Source organism: Aptenodytes forsteri, unplaced genomic scaffold (assembly GCF_000699145.1).
Source record: "Aptenodytes forsteri isolate BGI_AS27 unplaced genomic scaffold, ASM69914v1 Scaffold23, whole genome shotgun sequence".
Classification (NCBI taxonomy): domain Eukaryota; kingdom Metazoa; phylum Chordata; class Aves; order Sphenisciformes; family Spheniscidae; genus Aptenodytes; species Aptenodytes forsteri.
Genome location: NW_008796043.1, coordinates 1,221,158 through 1,238,116, shown reverse-complemented (window position 1 = coordinate 1,238,116; position 16,959 = coordinate 1,221,158). Strand labels below are relative to the sequence as shown.

The 16,959-nt window shown below is 41.4% G+C and overlaps 1 protein-coding gene across 18 annotated transcripts in view; it reads left to right on the top strand.

Moving 5' to 3' along the window:
• Positions 1-16,959, top strand: part of DTNA (dystrobrevin alpha) — a 222,374-nt gene that overhangs the window by 189,688 nt on the left and 15,727 nt on the right. For all 18 annotated transcript variants that reach the window (XM_009285603.2, XM_009285618.2, XM_009285614.2 and 15 more), the window contains 5 exons: positions 3,363-3,450; positions 5,938-6,035; positions 7,406-7,519; positions 10,819-10,915; positions 12,728-12,745. In XM_009285603.2, the coding sequence (XP_009283878.1) occupies positions 3,363-3,450; positions 5,938-6,035; positions 7,406-7,519; positions 10,819-10,915; positions 12,728-12,745 (415 nt within the window). The remainder of the gene's footprint in view (positions 1-3,362; positions 3,451-5,937; positions 6,036-7,405; positions 7,520-10,818; positions 10,916-12,727; positions 12,746-16,959) is intronic.

Below are 16,959 nucleotides of genomic sequence, written 5' to 3'. Positions count from 1 at the left end.
ACCCCTGCGGGATGCCACTCGTCACCAGTCTCCATCTGGACATTGAGCCGTTGACCACTACCCTCTGGATGCGACCATCCAACCAATTCCTCACCCACCGGACAGTCCACCCATCAAATCCATACCTCTCCAGTTTAGAGAGAAGGATGTTGTGGGGGACCATGTCAAAGGCACCACGTATTGCAGGGTGCCTACTGCAGAACAGGCTGATCTGACACATCTAAAGCCTGAGAAATAGCAAAGATCCTCCAGTGTCACTCCTCTGTTCACATTTTTCATCCTTTGTCTGGAGTTTTGAGATCCTTTTTTTTATGGATCTCCTTTAGACTGTGGAATGTTACACAGATCAACTAAAGCCTAAAAAGGAAGTCCTATTGTACAGGCAGTAAGATTGGATATTCACTCTACATCTGAATTATAATAATTCTGCCAGATCAATTATTGCTAATAATTATAAAGTCTTTAAAGAAAGGGTCACTAATGGAGAAGCAGTTTTAAAACCATTTAACTTTTTTAGAAAAGAAGGAGCAGCAGCAGGATATTTGTATGCAAAATGTTCATTTTCTTTCAAAAGGATGCCTGAATCATTACCTTGAGGGTCCCAAATTCTGCACACATATTCATAATATTTTAAAGCTTGTGTGTATTTCACTGCATCATTGTCCGTGAAGTTGCTGAAGTAAAACAGAAGTGAATTATGGCAAATCAGAACTCTGAGACATAAAAGTCTTGGCAGTAGAGGCTAATGCTGCTGTGCATACCTCTGTGCTTAGTGATCACATAGAATAGGTACATTCCAGAACTAAATTTATCTCAGACATTGAAATTTAATTTACAAAGCTTTGGGGCCAGTGATTTGTGGCATTCATAGACCAAATTTGATGTGCTGCTACATCTATTTTATGACATCCACCTGCACATAAATACATATCAAAGACATTAAATAGCAAGTAAGAACCAAAAAGCTGCAGTGGCTTGGTTCATTCAGTAAAGTCATTGTCTCAGGGGTTAACTCACATCTCAGAACTATGGTGCAGATTGTGTTATGGCAACAAGTGGAACCATAATCCATTATTTTTCCAGGATGGATAATATGGTTGCACATTGCTGTAAAAAGGAGAATTGATGCTGAATGCTTGCTGTTTTCACAGCCATCTGCTAGGATGTGATGTTTTAGTCATTATGGAAAAATTAAAAATTAATTATACTGTCATGAAAGTAGCCCTTATTACCTAGTTTGCATAATTTCATGTGTCTGCAAGAGTTGCTTCCCCCTTTCTTTCTCTGGATGACATATCAGGACAGTAAGCATGAGTATGTAAGAAGCAGAACTGTATAAATTTAGAAAAATACCTTTAGCTTGGGTCTTTTCAGAAAGTAAAACACTTATCCCACAAGAATCTGAGTAAGCATAGAATTAAGCTATATATGTAACAAAATAAATTAAACATAACCAAAGCCAAAAAGTCAGTGTTCATCTACCACCAGAAGTCTTACGTGCAGTCTGCCGCACAAGCTTAGCTTACACAGAACCCCTCTGGGTCTGACTTTTCATAGCTTTACTGTTTTTCTAAACTTCATATTTGTGGGCTCACAGGTTATTGTCGGAATGAGAGAAAGATGGTGTTTGTCTCTTTTTCCTTACCTCAGCAAGCCATAACAAATCCACATGACTCCCAGCTTTAGTTTAATGATCAATGAATATCAACCACTACTCATCTTTCAAACATAACTTCTAAATCCCGGTGGACTTAATCAAGCCAACCAAAAGATGCACATTGTAGTTCCCCGAGGTACCTGGGGATATGAACTCACTGAGAATTTTTGGAGAAATATTTCCTTTTCCTTCTAAAGATGCCGATTCTTCAAAAGCAGAACTTTTTGCACAAGTGCCATTTTTGTCTGAAAGCTTTTCAAGTTCAAGGTATAATTTCTGGCAAAAATCAGGATAAGATTCCCATGCCCAAAATAACCCTTGTTTTGGGCACTCTTTTGAAATGTGAAGCTCATTCTCCAGCAACCAGTTGCGTGCCCTGAAGAGCCTGTGGGTAGGGAGGTGTGTGCCTGTCTCCCTTCAGCCAAAACATCAGACAGTTGCCAAGGCGTAAGAAAAGGGTCAGACTTACCTCTGTCTGGGATAGTCTGCAGGCTGTCTTGTATTCCACACAGCAAAGCATTCTTCTCACCTTTTCCTAGGGGCTTCATTTTTTTTCTCTTGTATATACTAGAAGTAATGCAATACAGGATTCTAAATCCCAGGATTATCCAGGGTCAACTAAGTCCTCTTCAGATTTTATTTTTTGTCAGTTTATTAGTTTTGATGGTTCTCTGCAAACTTCTAAATATTTAGAAATAGTAAAGGTTCTCACTGTATTACCTCTTTCCTCCTCATCTGCCTAAATAATAGCCTCCATTTAAAATAAGGACAGCTGGCAGGGGATTAACCTGAGAGAAATATTTGCCTTTGATATTCTTAGGGGGAAAAAAAAAGTAATAAGATGCGCTATTTTAAAGGAATTCAGCATATTTGCTGTTTTAGTTCTTACACTTTCTGAGTAATTTTTATGGAGATTCTGCGCATGTGACCAAAGCTCTTCATAGTTGGTGCTAGTAGACTCCTGCATTCTGGCAGCAGGAGCTGGCTCCAAGTTAAAGCGAGTCCAAGTCTGGGATCAGTGGTGATATATAAGTAATAAGTTGCAATATTTTAAAGGAATTCAGCATACTTGCTCTTTAGTTCTCACGCTTTCTGATCACCATTATGTGATTCTCTGAAATCTTATTCCCAAATATCAAGAAACCAAGAATAAAAGAGAAAGTCTGATTACAAATTCCTAGATCAGTGGTTCCAAACTGTGGTCCATGAGGCCTTGGTAAGTGCCCTGCAAAACTGTCCTGAATATTGTTTTCTGTTGCAAATCTGACAAAACATCTAAAGTTTTTCTCAGCAAAGACTGAGGTTCCCGCTAATCCACAGTCCAAAAAGTAATCACTCTTCTAGGTGATACGACAAAGCTGAGAAGTAAAAACAAATGCTGACGGGTGGCCCTAACCACCTCCCGCCCCTCTTTGGACAGAGCAGTCTGCGAGTTGCATCTTGCACAGCCTTGGCCAGGGGTTGCAGACCGCTGCTGTTTCCCCCTAAGGGAAGGTGCTGCCTGGCCCCTAGAGCTAATCCTTCCAGGGAAATTACCCTCCCAGTTCTCCCCTTTGCTCAGTTAACATCTGCCGTTGTTAATTTGGCGACATTTTGCTTCTAAATTCTGCAGTGAGGGTGTGTGAGTAGACAGCGTGACAGAGCAATGGTCTTTTTTTACCGTGTATTGACATGTCTTCCCTCCTACCCCTCCAACCCTGAGCAGCGTGCTCGACAGCGCAAGTCGCCTGGATGAAGAGCATAAGCTGATCGCCAGGTATGCAGCAAGGCTGGCAGCAGAAACTTCTTCATCAGTAAGTGTTTTAATTAAAGGAAGGTGCTTTCCTTCTGTCATGTTCCAGGGGCTTGGCAAGATCAGGGAAATTACATCTGACAGTCTTAATGATTAATGAACTATTTTTCCCTACCCTTTTCATCAGACGCTGTTATGCTTTAGTAATAACACTTTTATGCAGTCCATTTAAACCGAAGAATCCACATGCTAATGCATATAATCTATATACTAATGCAATGGTATTTAAAGAATTACAGCAAAGGGAATCTGACATCTTGAACTCAGGAAAGACTAGAAAATTTTGTCTGGACTAGCTTTGGTTAAAGGTTAATGATTTACTGCCGTGGAAAAATGGGGTGGTGAATCCATTTTACTCTTTAGTTCAAATATTATGGCCACTGGGGCCCTAAGCGCTGAGGATTTTAAAGAATGATCTTCAGCAGGATGACTGTAATGACCCCCTGCATTAGCCCCAGCTCCCATTTTCATTTCAGAGCAATGATTATTCTGCTCTATGTATCCCAAGATAGAAGGTGATGACAGGCTAAAACCTAACTAACTATATTCAGGAGTAAGAGAGAGTGAAGCAGGAACCTAATTGAAGTATATAAAATCCTAAATGGCACAAATAAGGTCAGCCTAGTTACTTTTTTTCCATCTCAGCACATTTGATAGAACAAGGGACCATAAATGATGTTTAAGTGAAAAGCAGCCGGTCTGGAGTGCCAGGAAGCGTATTTTCACACTGAGATTCACACTGCGGGGTCAATTGAAAGGGTGAAATCACGCACTGCTCTTCGTGTAAAAATGTTGAGTCACGTTTATCCCAAGTGAAGGCAGTGAAGATGAATCTGCCACCCCGTGCAGCCGTCTGTCATGGAAGATTTCACACTACCTGCAGCTGCAGGGGAAGAGAGGGATGCACGGGTGCTCCTGGTCTGCCAGCCCAGCCCACATCAACCCCTTCCAGAGGCATGACGCAGTGTTTCAAATTTGAGGCAACCTGTAGGTGTGATGGTCCTGTTTCTGAAGGATGGTAATTCTTTATGGAAACAAGATTGCCTGTTAGTAATGTCTCTGGGTAGAAACCGGTAGAAATCAGTTGTATAAAACATGTGTCTGTGATATGGGGGAAAACTTAGGAAAAAATATTTAAGTAGCTTTTGAATAGAGCTGGTTTGAAGGAAAATACTGAATTTCTCTTTGCCATCCATCTGTGCTCTTTGAACAAAAGAGACAGAAGGAAAAGAGGAGGTTTCTGTATGCAGAAATGTGGCACCACGTTAGGAGCACAGTGGAAATTTGTAAAGCTTTGCTGATGGTCATTCTGTTTTTTAAGGAACCAGATAACACTGGGCATTCAGGATAAAGATCCTGGTTCCCTCTGTATCAGTCGTGACATCCATCAGCGTGTATCAGTTCTTCTTTTTGCACTGCTCTCCTTCCCTATGGTGGGAGTGTTAATGGGAAAATGTACCCATAGCACGAAAAATAGTAAGTGGTTACAGGCACGCATCCTTTCCCCACAGACAGTGCTAACGTTATCACTGAGATGTATCTTCATCCTTTCTGAGGGACCATTCCTGCAAGGTGCCACCTCCTGGAGGAGGAGGTGCCTGGCATCACATAAAACTGGGCTCCCAAGTTACACTTCACGGGGCTCTTATGGTGAGAAGCACTCAGATCACAGCAGTAACTCAGCAGGGTATTTTTCAGTGTCTGATTCTTTCAGGTTGGAGTTAGAAATAAATTGATTTCTTGGATAGCTGTGAAACTTCTAATGTCTTGCTCCGCATTGTCATTGATACAATACTGAAATACAGGAGTGTGAACAAGCAAACCAGTACTTGGTTATTGCTGATGAACATGAAAAGAGAACATAGTCCAATGAAGCTGTAGTGAGCACTGCCTAGTTTGGTAAATAATTTAATTCCCACTTCATTTTATTGGGGAAAAAAGGTTCTGCTATACCTGAAGGACTGGGGAAAGAGCTTTTCTGAGGTATCATCAGAGTGGATAGGAAAACTTGGCCAAATGGGTCACACAGCCAGACTGAAAACTGAGTACAGCTTTCAGACTGAAAGTAAAACCATACTTTCAAGAGAAGGAAGCATCACTGCACTGGAAACACATCCCCTTCTTTTTGGAGAGGGATGCTGGTTTTTGCTTCAGTGTATTCCTCGTCTGTAGTATCAAAATTAAGAGCCATATTACAGCAACTGCCTGCAGCAGTACCATTGCCTTTTACCATTGGTCCAGAGGAAGCTCCTTGAAGAAGCAATGAATGACAGGACGGTAAACACTGAGTCTTATTTACTCTAGCACTTACCCTGCTTTTACTAGCAATGGAGCCATACTGGTATGAGCACAACATGGATGCTCTTTTTTTAGTGTAGGCAAGCCTGGTACTGCATTTTCTGTAAGCGGATTTCACAGAACGGATCTGCATTGAACTCATGAGTGCATGCTGGCTATTCCTTCAATGCAGCCTTCTCTTTTACAACAGCAGCAGGGTCAGCAGAGAGGGGCATCAGATATCTCCTTCACCATTGACGCAAACAAGCAACAAAGGCAGCTGATTGCAGAGCTTGAAAATAAAAACCGGTAAGCATCCACAAAGTACCTGGTTTTGTTCAGTCCCATATATTGTGTATGTTTGTTTGTTTCCTAACATTTTTTACCACCTACTTCTGTGCAATGTGCTTATACATGCGCATACATCTCCCGCTACAAAAAGCATAGGGCACAAAAAGGTCTGCAGAATATGACAAAGGCTTTGAAATCCATAGCCACCCTGTGTTTTAATGAGTGTACTGTTCAATGACGTCGTATAATCATTGGTACTTTACTGTTTGCAGCTGCTGTTTGTTAAGAGTTAAAAAAAAGAAAAAAAGCCTGTCCTGTTTCAAAACCAGGTTGAGTTGGATCCTCTGTAGCACTATAACATGAAATGATAAAAGCATCAGTCAACACTGGTAACGTTATGCTCCTCTGCTTTTATTTGTGAAAAAGATGATTAAAGCTCTCCAGAACACAGTCTGCCTGGGAAAGGTTTGCAGAAAGGTTAGCAGCGAGTTAGGCTGCTGATCAAACGAGACACTAGATATGGATGTGACTGAGACTGAGAGAGTGTCCAGGAGAAATATGCCAGCCGGCCCCGAAAAGGAGCGACGCCTGTTTGTTAGCAGCAGAGGATCTGGCCTTGGGTATCAGACTGCCTGATGCCATGAAATGTATGGCAGCAGAGCTCTGTGTTTACTGTCGGACTGTAAAATAGAGGCCAGCCCAGACCAGATGGTTTCCTCTTCCAAACTCTGCACTGCCTTCTGTCACCGTGTAATGAGCCACCAGCTCCAGTCTCAATTTGTCTTTCATAGTTTGAGGCTGCCTCCTGACCGTCTGCTATCCAGCACGTTGTGAAGAAGAGAAAAAATCCACAAAGGTTTCAACCTTCTGCTGCAAAGCTTTGTGTTAGCCTTTTGACAGCACTCCAGGGCTGGCAAGCCGGTCATAACAAGTCCTATTAAAGGGCTTCTCCATGAATTGTTGACCGCTCTCAGATCTCTGCTTACACTAAAAGTATTTTTTTAAGTGCTAAATATTTTCTCTGATACTCAAGAAGGGCCAGATAGGTTACTTTAATTTTTGTTAAGTTCATGTGCTTGAAATGTTCATGGAGAAGAATTAGAAGGGAGTAATATAATTAAGCATAGAGCTATTTCATGTCTACCTCTGATTTTTGGGGGTCTTGAAGAAATATTTCCCTTTATGGTGTAATCCTGAAAGTTTATTTAAAAAATACCCAGAGCCCTCTCCCATTGCTGAGGGCTTCTTTTGTTGGTTGGAGCCCAGTCATTAAATCTACATTGATGAAGAGCTACATACAATCGTACTGTTTCTCCTCTTGCGATGTCTGGTGAGCTGGTTTTGTGGAAAATTACTGACTTGTAGTCTTGCTTATTCTCCTCCCCAAGAGAAATCCTACAGGAGATCCAGAGGCTGCGACTTGAACATGAGCAAGCATCTCAGCCCACACCGGAGAAGGCACAACAAAATCCCACTCTACTTGCAGAGCTCCGGCTCCTGAGGTAAGTCCACAGCAGTAAAACCTCTGGCCATGACTGGGGCCAGCCAGTCATTCTCAATAAGAGAAGAAATAAGAGATAAGCGTGTCTTACAGTTTTGGGGGCTTTTTTAAGTAAAAAACACAGTATGTATTTTTTCTCCATTTTCAGTGCAGGCTGTAGTCCTAGAAGTAATTAAGCTTATGCTTTAAACAGCATGCATGAGGAATCTCACATATTACTCATCTACATTAAATTAAGCATGTGCATTAGTGTTTGCAGAGTTAGGCCCTTAGGTCATTTGGAATAGGTCCCCACAGCCCTTTCCAAATGCCATTAATTATATGGGGGAAAATGCCGTTCCGTCAGAACAAATGCTTCTACAAAGACTTCTCGTTTATGCTAAAGTAAATACAGAGCTACATGAAAATACAGCTAGAATTAGATGTTAATTTTTGGAAATTTCCCTCATGTGTTGAGCTCTAAGGAGAGGTCAGCTCTCTTCACGGTGCAAAACCAGGCTGCAGAATGATCCTGGAATGACAGAGGAGTAATGTCATCTGCGGCAGCTGAACATTTAGAGGATCATTTCTCCAATTATCCCACCAAGCTAAAAACATTGATATGGATGTGTCTGCATGTTAATTAGGATACTCTACATGGATTTACTAATTGCCATGTATATCACATTGAAGAACAATTATCATTGGCCCAGATCCGTAGGCTCCCTGCAAGTCCTGAAGTTCATGTTGTGAGAGCCAGACAGAGAATCCAATAAGAACTATTCAAAACACTTCATGTGAATAGAGAATAGAGTGTAAACACTTTCTTTCTAGTGAAACAATGCCAGATTAAATTTTACCACCCCCCCCATAGAGCAGTTCTCTCATGAGAAGACTAAAGACATTTTTGGCCACTTAGCTGCTCCTCACACAAGTAATATTTTAGTGGTTTGATTCATAACCAAAGGAAATTACTGTAAGAAATTGTGCTAAATTTTTTCTTTACAAATACGGTATAATTTTATTATTGAGTTTTCCAGACTAAAATATTTTTCTATTTCACAAATAATTACAATTGCTTTCTAATCTGAAGACAAATAAGCTTCTTCATTTCTCTGACTGATTTTAGTATGTAATTACTTCTAGATATCTACAGGCAAGTGACATTCTGTGAGACATATAAAACTGACTGTGATGAAAATGTGTGCACTACATAAAGTATACCAATAATGTAGCTCCTGCGCATCAAGCCTAAAGTCTATTTTAAGCAGGTTTAGGAGATTAGCTTTCTATGTAGTTGACAAATAAAATTCATTATCCTTAAAAAAAAAATCAAATGATTGTGCAGTGTTAGCAGGCTGACTACTTAATTTTTCCCTCTTTTCAATTTTGCTACACATATTAAAAGCATAATACCCTTATTTGAATTTCCTGACACGGGATGTTCCTAGGGCAGTGATGCTGAGTTCCTCAATTATGATATCTTTTCTGATTTAATATGCAGTGTCAGAGTCAGAAAATAACTTTTAATCTGTGGGTCTGTACTGCTTTGCTCACCTTCTAAAGTGTTCACCATTTGAAAGGCAAAAGATTGGCTTCTGATTTACTGTGGAATTTCGACACCACCTCAAATTCCTAGACACTTAAGATGTCACAATATAAAAAAGCAGGACTCAGAACAACAGCACTGATGTACACGTGTTACCCTACAGATTTTTGGGGCTTGAAGCAATTAGGGCAGTAGGGCAATTTAGTTCATATAATATTAAGAAATGCTGGAATCTGTAAATTACGTTGTGGGTACCTGTCCCAGCATCTTTCACTAGCTGCTGTAGTGTTACAGATTCGCTGAAATGAGGTTCTGAACACAGCATTCCTTCACATTACCAGTGCTGTCTTGGAGACAGGTTGGAAAGCCCATTACTTCCAAGAACTTGCTCTGGAGTACAGCGGGAGAAAAAAGTCAGAGGAGCGGTCTGTACATTGCACGCTGCTTAGATCCTCTTTCCCCGTAGAATGAATCTAAAACCCAGCAGAGGTCTGTGCTAGGACCTGCCACTTTGAATTACATGGGAAGGGTATCTTATTTCTATTAGCAGTTTCTTAAACTCAGTTGCCTTTGTACAATTCACAGCGTTTCCAACCCTTACATGCCTGGAACAGAAAAGCCAGCACAGGCAATTTGTAGCAGAAAATAGATTAATCCTCCAGAAGAGTAAATACAACCTGGCAGTGTTACTATATGATCCTATTATATAGGTGGGAGAGAGCACACATGAGCAATCCTGTAGAAATCAGTGTTGCTTATATCAGTAACTGCTCACTTACAGAGAAGGCTCAAAATCAGTGTTTCGTATTTCCCTAAATATAGGAAATGTACTTAGTCTTGTTGGCACTGGTGCTTTTCCATTTAGGATTAAATTGTAATATTTTGTAGGTAGTACAAGGCTAATGACATAGTGGGTTTATGTTATTTGCAACACAGTAGTGTATAAAATATACCTAATATATATGTTTAATATGTATGTTTAATAATGAAACAACAGTAATGATGTTGTTAATTACGTCATAGCTTCCAGGAGGCAACAATTTTATTTTGTATTTATGTGGGGACCTCTCACACAATTTAGTGATTGAATATGTGCAAGTGCTGAACCCCCGTCCTGTGCAGTGGAGCTGTGCAGAATCAAAGCTGTTCCCATTTACGTGGACACAAACTGGCTGTCACACTTGGAGTGGCTCAGTGTTCACACTGTCACAGGACCAGCACTGGTCTCCGAGTCCAAAGAGCTATTTTCAGGCAGTTATATCTCCACTATATGATAGTCTTACTCTTGCTTTCAGAAAAAAATAGAAACAAAAGCAGATCGCTGTGGTTTTCTGGCTGAATTTCTGAAGTCTCTTAGCTTCTCTCATATCTCGCTCTGTTCAGTGCTCCTGCTGTAATTTCCTGTCCTTGAGGGCATGACTTTAATTTCTCCTGACAGCTAGTGAGGTTATTGACTAGAGAGGTCCAAAGACAAAAACTGCCAGGCATTCCCACAAGGGAATATAACACAAATTTGTTTGAACCTCATTTGTTCTTTGGAGAAGGGTGTGTGTCAATGTCTGTCTTTTTCCTAATCACTATATTCAGTCCCATATTCATCCCCCATATTCTCAGTATGACCGAACTCTAAGCACTGTGCTGAACTCATACAGTGTGTTTGCTTTCCTGCGGTCTATAGGCATATACCTCATAGTCGGGCTGGGGAAACGATGCAGTTAAAAGCTGCTGATGCTGTGAGGGGTAAGCTCTGATCGGATCTGCTTGTTTCTCAGGCAGCGGAAGGATGAGCTGGAACAGAGGATGTCTGCTCTCCAGGAAAGCCGGAGGGAGCTTATGGTTCAGTTAGAAGGCCTCATGAAACTGCTGAAGGTAAGGAGCTCCACCTGATACTCCCAAGGAGAACAGGCAGAGTGAAGCAAGAGAGGAGAGGGAGGAGATATAACCACAGAATTCTGCAGAACTTGACTATTTCCACCTGTAAAATTTGGCTTTGTTTCCTTCCCTTTCTATTTTTTGCCTTGGTCTTTCAATTCAGGGGTTTCAAATGGTGCTCAGATGATGTTGTTCCTGCAGTAACACTGCATCGTCATTGTCACCTACTGCTAAGTGGATGGAACATTAGAGACAGGCTTGGAACAGGTTGCCCAGAGAGGTGGTGGCTGCCCCATCCCTGGAAACGTTCAAGGTCAGGTTGGACGGCTCTGAGCGCAACCTGGTCTAGTTGAAGATGTCCCTGCCCACAGCAGGAGGGTTGGACTAGATGACCTTTAGAGGTCCAGGTGGTGGCTGCCCCATCCCTGGAAACGTTCAAGGTCAGGTTGGACGGGGCTCTGAGCAACCTGGTCTAGTTGAAGATGTCCCTGCCCACAGCAGGAGGGTTGGACTAGATGACCTTTAGAGGTCCCTTCCAACCCAAACTATTCTATGATTCTGTGATTCTAGCTATTGAAGAATTAATACAATCCTTTAAATAATATTGCAGCATGATGCAATACAGTCCTGTTTTGCTCTTTAGCAGAAGGATTTGGCCGCATCTCTGGATTTCAGGCTAGCAATTTCTGGATCGGCCATTTGGCAATGTCCAAACACAAAATATTTTCTGGTCCAGTTTCAGCTGGTTTTAGAGTTTTCTCTGTTGAGCACATCAAATACAAAACAAAAGAATGGGAAAAGAAACAAAACGACATGTAAAACGTGATAACTAATAACTGTGAGAAAAACAGCTCAGCACTGTATACTATTCTCTACTCCAGCTGACAGTATACAGAATTGTTTTTACTAGTTCCTTTAACTTTGCCTGTTCGGTTGCTAGTTCTGTCATACGTGCCATTTGACAACCGCATCTAACTCTCTGATCTTAGAGATGCTTTCCCAACAACACTTGTTCATTTTCAAAAATACAGAAACAAGCCCTTATTAAACAGATGAAACATGCCTCAACAAAGGATCTCGGTTAAAAATGGAGATATCAAAAAGCATGTGCATTTTTAAGACAGACTAGGGTGAGATGGAAAATGTGTCTTTATTTGCAGAGTCCAGCACTATTTTACCTGATGTGCCTCAGGACAGATGATGCCAGAAATTCACATTGGAAGAAAGTGCTCTGAATAGCATAAGAGTCTGTTTTGTTGTTGGCCATGCCAGATAAAGTGAGCGCGTGGAAATTCAGCGCAACATGGGTCAAATATGGCTCTGATAAAAGCAGAAAGAATTTCACTGAAATCCATTTGGCAACATGTATTTGCATCAAAGGATGAGTTTGACCCCTTATGTCATTTGCATCTCCTCAGGCACAGGCTTCTGCAGCCACGATGCAGGAATTGGTGGCACCTAAGCAGCAGAGCCCACCGAGTAGCCAGCAGATTTTTGGGAGCTGGGAGTAGACAGGATACCTTTTGCTCTACCTATGAAATGCTGCAGTGCTACAACTAGCAGTCAGGGCTGCCTGCTGTCATTGCACTGCCTGGACAAAGAGAATTTGGGGTAGGAAATGATAGTAGCTTTCTGCACGCTTTGCACTGTTCTGGTGTTTCAAAGTGTGCAGAGGTGGGACCATAACCTGGTCACATACCTTCAACCATCTCGACTGTAGCTTTAACCCTGTACTCCAAATTTGGCTTTGTTTTCTGTTCTTCACTTACGTCCTGGCTAATCTCATGTGCTGATCCTCTTTTTCTTTAGGAAGAAGAACTGAAACAGGTAGTAAGTTACCTCCTTCTTGGAGGCCTCACTAACTCCTAACTGTGATTGTGTTCCTGTGATTTATTTTACTTCCTTTGCTTGAAATGTGTGCGTGTTCTTTTGACCAAAATATTAATATTTTGCAATTCTTTCACACGTTATTTTCAAGTATCGTGGAGCAATTTTCAGTTAAACATCTTAGCCCTCTAGAAAGTGAGTCATGGCTACAAGGAGTCTTGATCTTTTTCTCACTTCTCTAAACAAGAACACGTAAGATCTGGAAACCACCACCCAGATGTAGTGAAACCAACCTAGAATATGAACTAAAGAACACTTCTACCGTAGATAACATTTTGAAAATCTAATGAGAATTTTGGAACTTTAAGAAAAAATATAACTGAGTTTAAATTAGGCCAGGACAATGAGTTTGAAATCCCACTTTATCCAGAAAAAGTCAGGGCATTGTGTGCACATCTTTTAAAGTCGGCATCAATGCTAACAGTCCCATGAGTCTTCAGGAAAATAATGTAGTTTCTAAATGGCTTCTACAACCTAGATCAAAAAGGGCAAGTATTTATATTACTAATGGTAAATTTTAGAAGATTTAATTGTTTTGGAGCTTTTTAGTATTGAAATGGATCTTGGAAAGATAGTAGGCTAAAAAAAAGGCACTTTTTAGACAGCAGTCGGGTTTATGAGTCCAGTAAAAACGTTTCATTTTAATAAAACATGCTTCCTCTTGCTTTCATCAGCAGAAGTAGTCACAAGTCTGATGTGTTCTGTCTATGGTAGAGCATGCAGAGTTTGTAGGTCATACTCACCTTCATAAAACTAACATTTTGGCTAATTTTTGTAGACCATCAATCTGTTGCACCAAACAAAAAAATCTGACCAAACATCACCTCTGTGTAAGGGCCGTCTTTTTGATTCTGCATAACAGTATTAAAAGAACTTCCATTCACAAAAGAGAGGTTTCCAACACGACAAGAGTTTCCCTACCGTACAAAATGTTCACTGGACAGTGTAAGTGAAAGCACATTTTCAGGCTATTATGAGATATGATTTTTTTCTTCCGAGAGTAATAGCCTTGCTGAATACCAGGTGATGACGCTAGGGAACTACTCTCACGATTTCCATTAAATGATCCCCATTACACTATGCCATTTCATGATCTGTTGAGAGAAACAGGATTAAATTAATTTCTGGAGGAGTTCAATTGGAATGAGCAGCCTGGCAATTCATCTAATGCTTATGAACTTTCTATTTCTCTCCTGCCCTTCCTTGAGAAAGGGTAATGAGTTCTTCACATCCGCGTCGTTTGATGAGGCTGTGAGACAGGCTTTCCTCATATGTCATCCCAGTTCAGTTCCGGCAGAGGGAGCAATGGGCTAAAGCTCCTGTAAAGCCAGTTTTCATTTCAAGCCTTTTATCCTAAGCACGCATGACAGTTGACAGTGGGAAATCTTTTCCTGCCTAGCAAGGGTTAACTTAAAATCCATAGCAGGTTGACTAGGGATGGTGGATTAAATAAAATACATCGCAGTTTTCCTAAAAGGCACGAGAATATTGCTAGCTGCAACCAAGTACAGCATAAAAGCTGAAGCCATCCACATATCTGCGGTGGCTGTGGTAGCTCCCCTTTCAGCATGCCTTAGGCCTCAGCTGGTGGGGCTGCCGAGGTTTGGGAGCAATTCGGTGCTCGATTTCTCTGCTGAGATTACTAAGAAGGCACTACTGACTATCTTAGCAGGTTTCAGGCCGTTAGCTCTAGCCTGTGAAAACCACGTTTCTCCTGACAACCACTAAGCAGGAATCCTATCCTAATAGCACTCCATTCCCACAAACTTGGGCTGAGGTGGATCTAGATGAGTAAAATAGAATGAAAATGTTCACCTCTCTGAAATCAGCAATTCCCTAATATCCTCCTGTTTCAACTTGCTGTTCATCAGTTCTGTCTGATACTGCCCAAATAGTAAAAAAACAGAGGAGTTTTTTGCTGCACAGGGGACTCCAAATGCTTCATCTCCCTGTGCTTCCCAAACAGTTTGTTCCAACACTGAAAGCTACAGATAAGAGAGCACTGTTTATCATAAACACAAGATCTCAGTCATAGCTGCAAAGCAGACACAAGGGAAAGCGCTGGTGTGCAGCAGCTTTTACATTTCTCTTGTGGGAAAATTCCAGCAAAGAAGTACTGGCAGGCATCTGTTATTTTTAGTAAATAAAATGCCTATTCTGAAGTTCATTCCTTAAATATGACTTGACTATAGGAAGCAAATTTTGTCCATTTTTTTCTCATCTTCTCTGAAAGTTCCCACTGTTGTTGTTCCCCAGAACTGAGATCAAAGGCAAAGGGGAGCTGAAGAAAAAGGGCAAGCAAAAGAGGGAGCTGGGAACCAGAAATTCTTTCACAAATTTGTTTCACAGAGGATGAAACATCCCCCATCGGGGCATGAAAGGAGATAGCTGTAGCTCCCAGATCCCCTGCCTGATGTGCAGGGGGTGCGACCTCCAAGGACCTTGGAGCACCTCCAGGTTGCTCTGTGCCCTGCCTCTGGAGGACTAGAGATCTGCATTTCTGCTGCAGTGGGTACAGATGATTCCAGAAACAGGAGAGCATCTGGCCCTTATATATTCCACTTCCCTTTCATCCATCATTTAAATGTTCTAAAACTGATCATTAAAGAAATTATAAGTATTAAATCCTCCGTTCTCCCATCAGTAACGTGCTTATTCCTCATAAACCTCATTTGCCCTTGATGTTTCTCTGGTGATAATGTCTCTTAAAAAGGGGTGATAGGAGAAAAGAACAAATAGCTTAGTGTTCTGATACATTATTTATGGTCTGGGACAGGGTTTTCTAAAAATCTCAAGGGCAATGCTGCACTCCTCCTGCAATGGGCTGCTATTGTCTTTTTTAGAACATATTTGCCAAACCATATCAGGGCTACAGTGGCAGCCACTACAGGAGTCAAAAGAAATGGAAAGAGTTAAGAAATCCTTCTGAATTCTCAAAATAAACCCAGGGTGAGGGAAAAACCAGCCCTAGGGTTACTTTTCACTGTAAACAACCAGGGGCACGTGTTGCTGTTCCCCTTTAGCAGCACTCAAGCCACCTCCATCCTTGGCATCTACCAAACACAGGTTTTCAGTCAAAAGCCGTGTGCAGTTTGGTGTGGGCTCCAGCATTTGTTTTTCCTTACATGGATAAATGTTCGCAGGGGTTTTGAAACAGTGGAGGAGAAGGCCACTGTGTCTCTTGGTATCACTCACCCAGCTGCGTTTGTAAAATGTAATTTAGCAGCACTCAAGCCACCTCCATCCTTGGCATCTACCAAACACAGGTTTTCAGTCAAAAGCCGTGTGCAGTTTGGTGTGGGCTCCAGCATTTGTTTTTCCTTACATGGATAAATGTTCGCAGGGGTTTTGAAACAGTGGAGGAGAAGGCCACTGTGTCTCTTGGTATCACTCACCCAGCTGCATTTGTAAAATGTAAAAATAAATGACTATTTTGTAAAGTCTGCTTCAATTTCAGCTAAGTGATACTAACTATGAGGTGCTAACAGCATGGCATTTTATATGACTGGTGTTAAAACATTTTCACTTCCAGCAGCTGAACCCATAGCAGGAATTTATATTGCCCTATCCCCACGGTGTTTTGGGAGTGCCTGAGTATATCCTGTAGAGCGAACAATTTAATAGTGTATGATTTAATCGTGGCTTAAAATAGTTCTCTAGCTCCAAATAAGAAGCATAAAGCTGTACTATTTATTGCAAGTGTCAGACTTTATGTGACTGAGAGGTTGCAGGTACCGTGAACTTCTCCTGCAGGGAGGCGGAGGGCAGGGCTGTGATCAGCTCTCACAGCAGCGCTCTGATGAAAGGGGCTGTTTCAGTCCCTCGCCCAGGCTGAAAGCCACGTCGGTGCCAGCATCTTTCCCCTTCTCACAGTCTGAATGGGTTATGTTTTATCAAACATGCGTGGTAACGGGGAGGGGTGAGAGAGGGAAGAGGGCAGAGAGAAGGTCTATACTTTGGTGCTTATTAACTTGGATTTTTTTTAATTTAGCTGTCTGGCGTTTTCCCATGCTTAAAGGAAGTCAGATCTTGACTCATATTTTCCTACTTAATATTTTTCTACATGGAAGCCTTGCTGTCTGTTAACAACTGACTTCAGTATATTTGTTTTAGCAAAATTAACATCACCCAACTGATCTACAAACAGCATGATG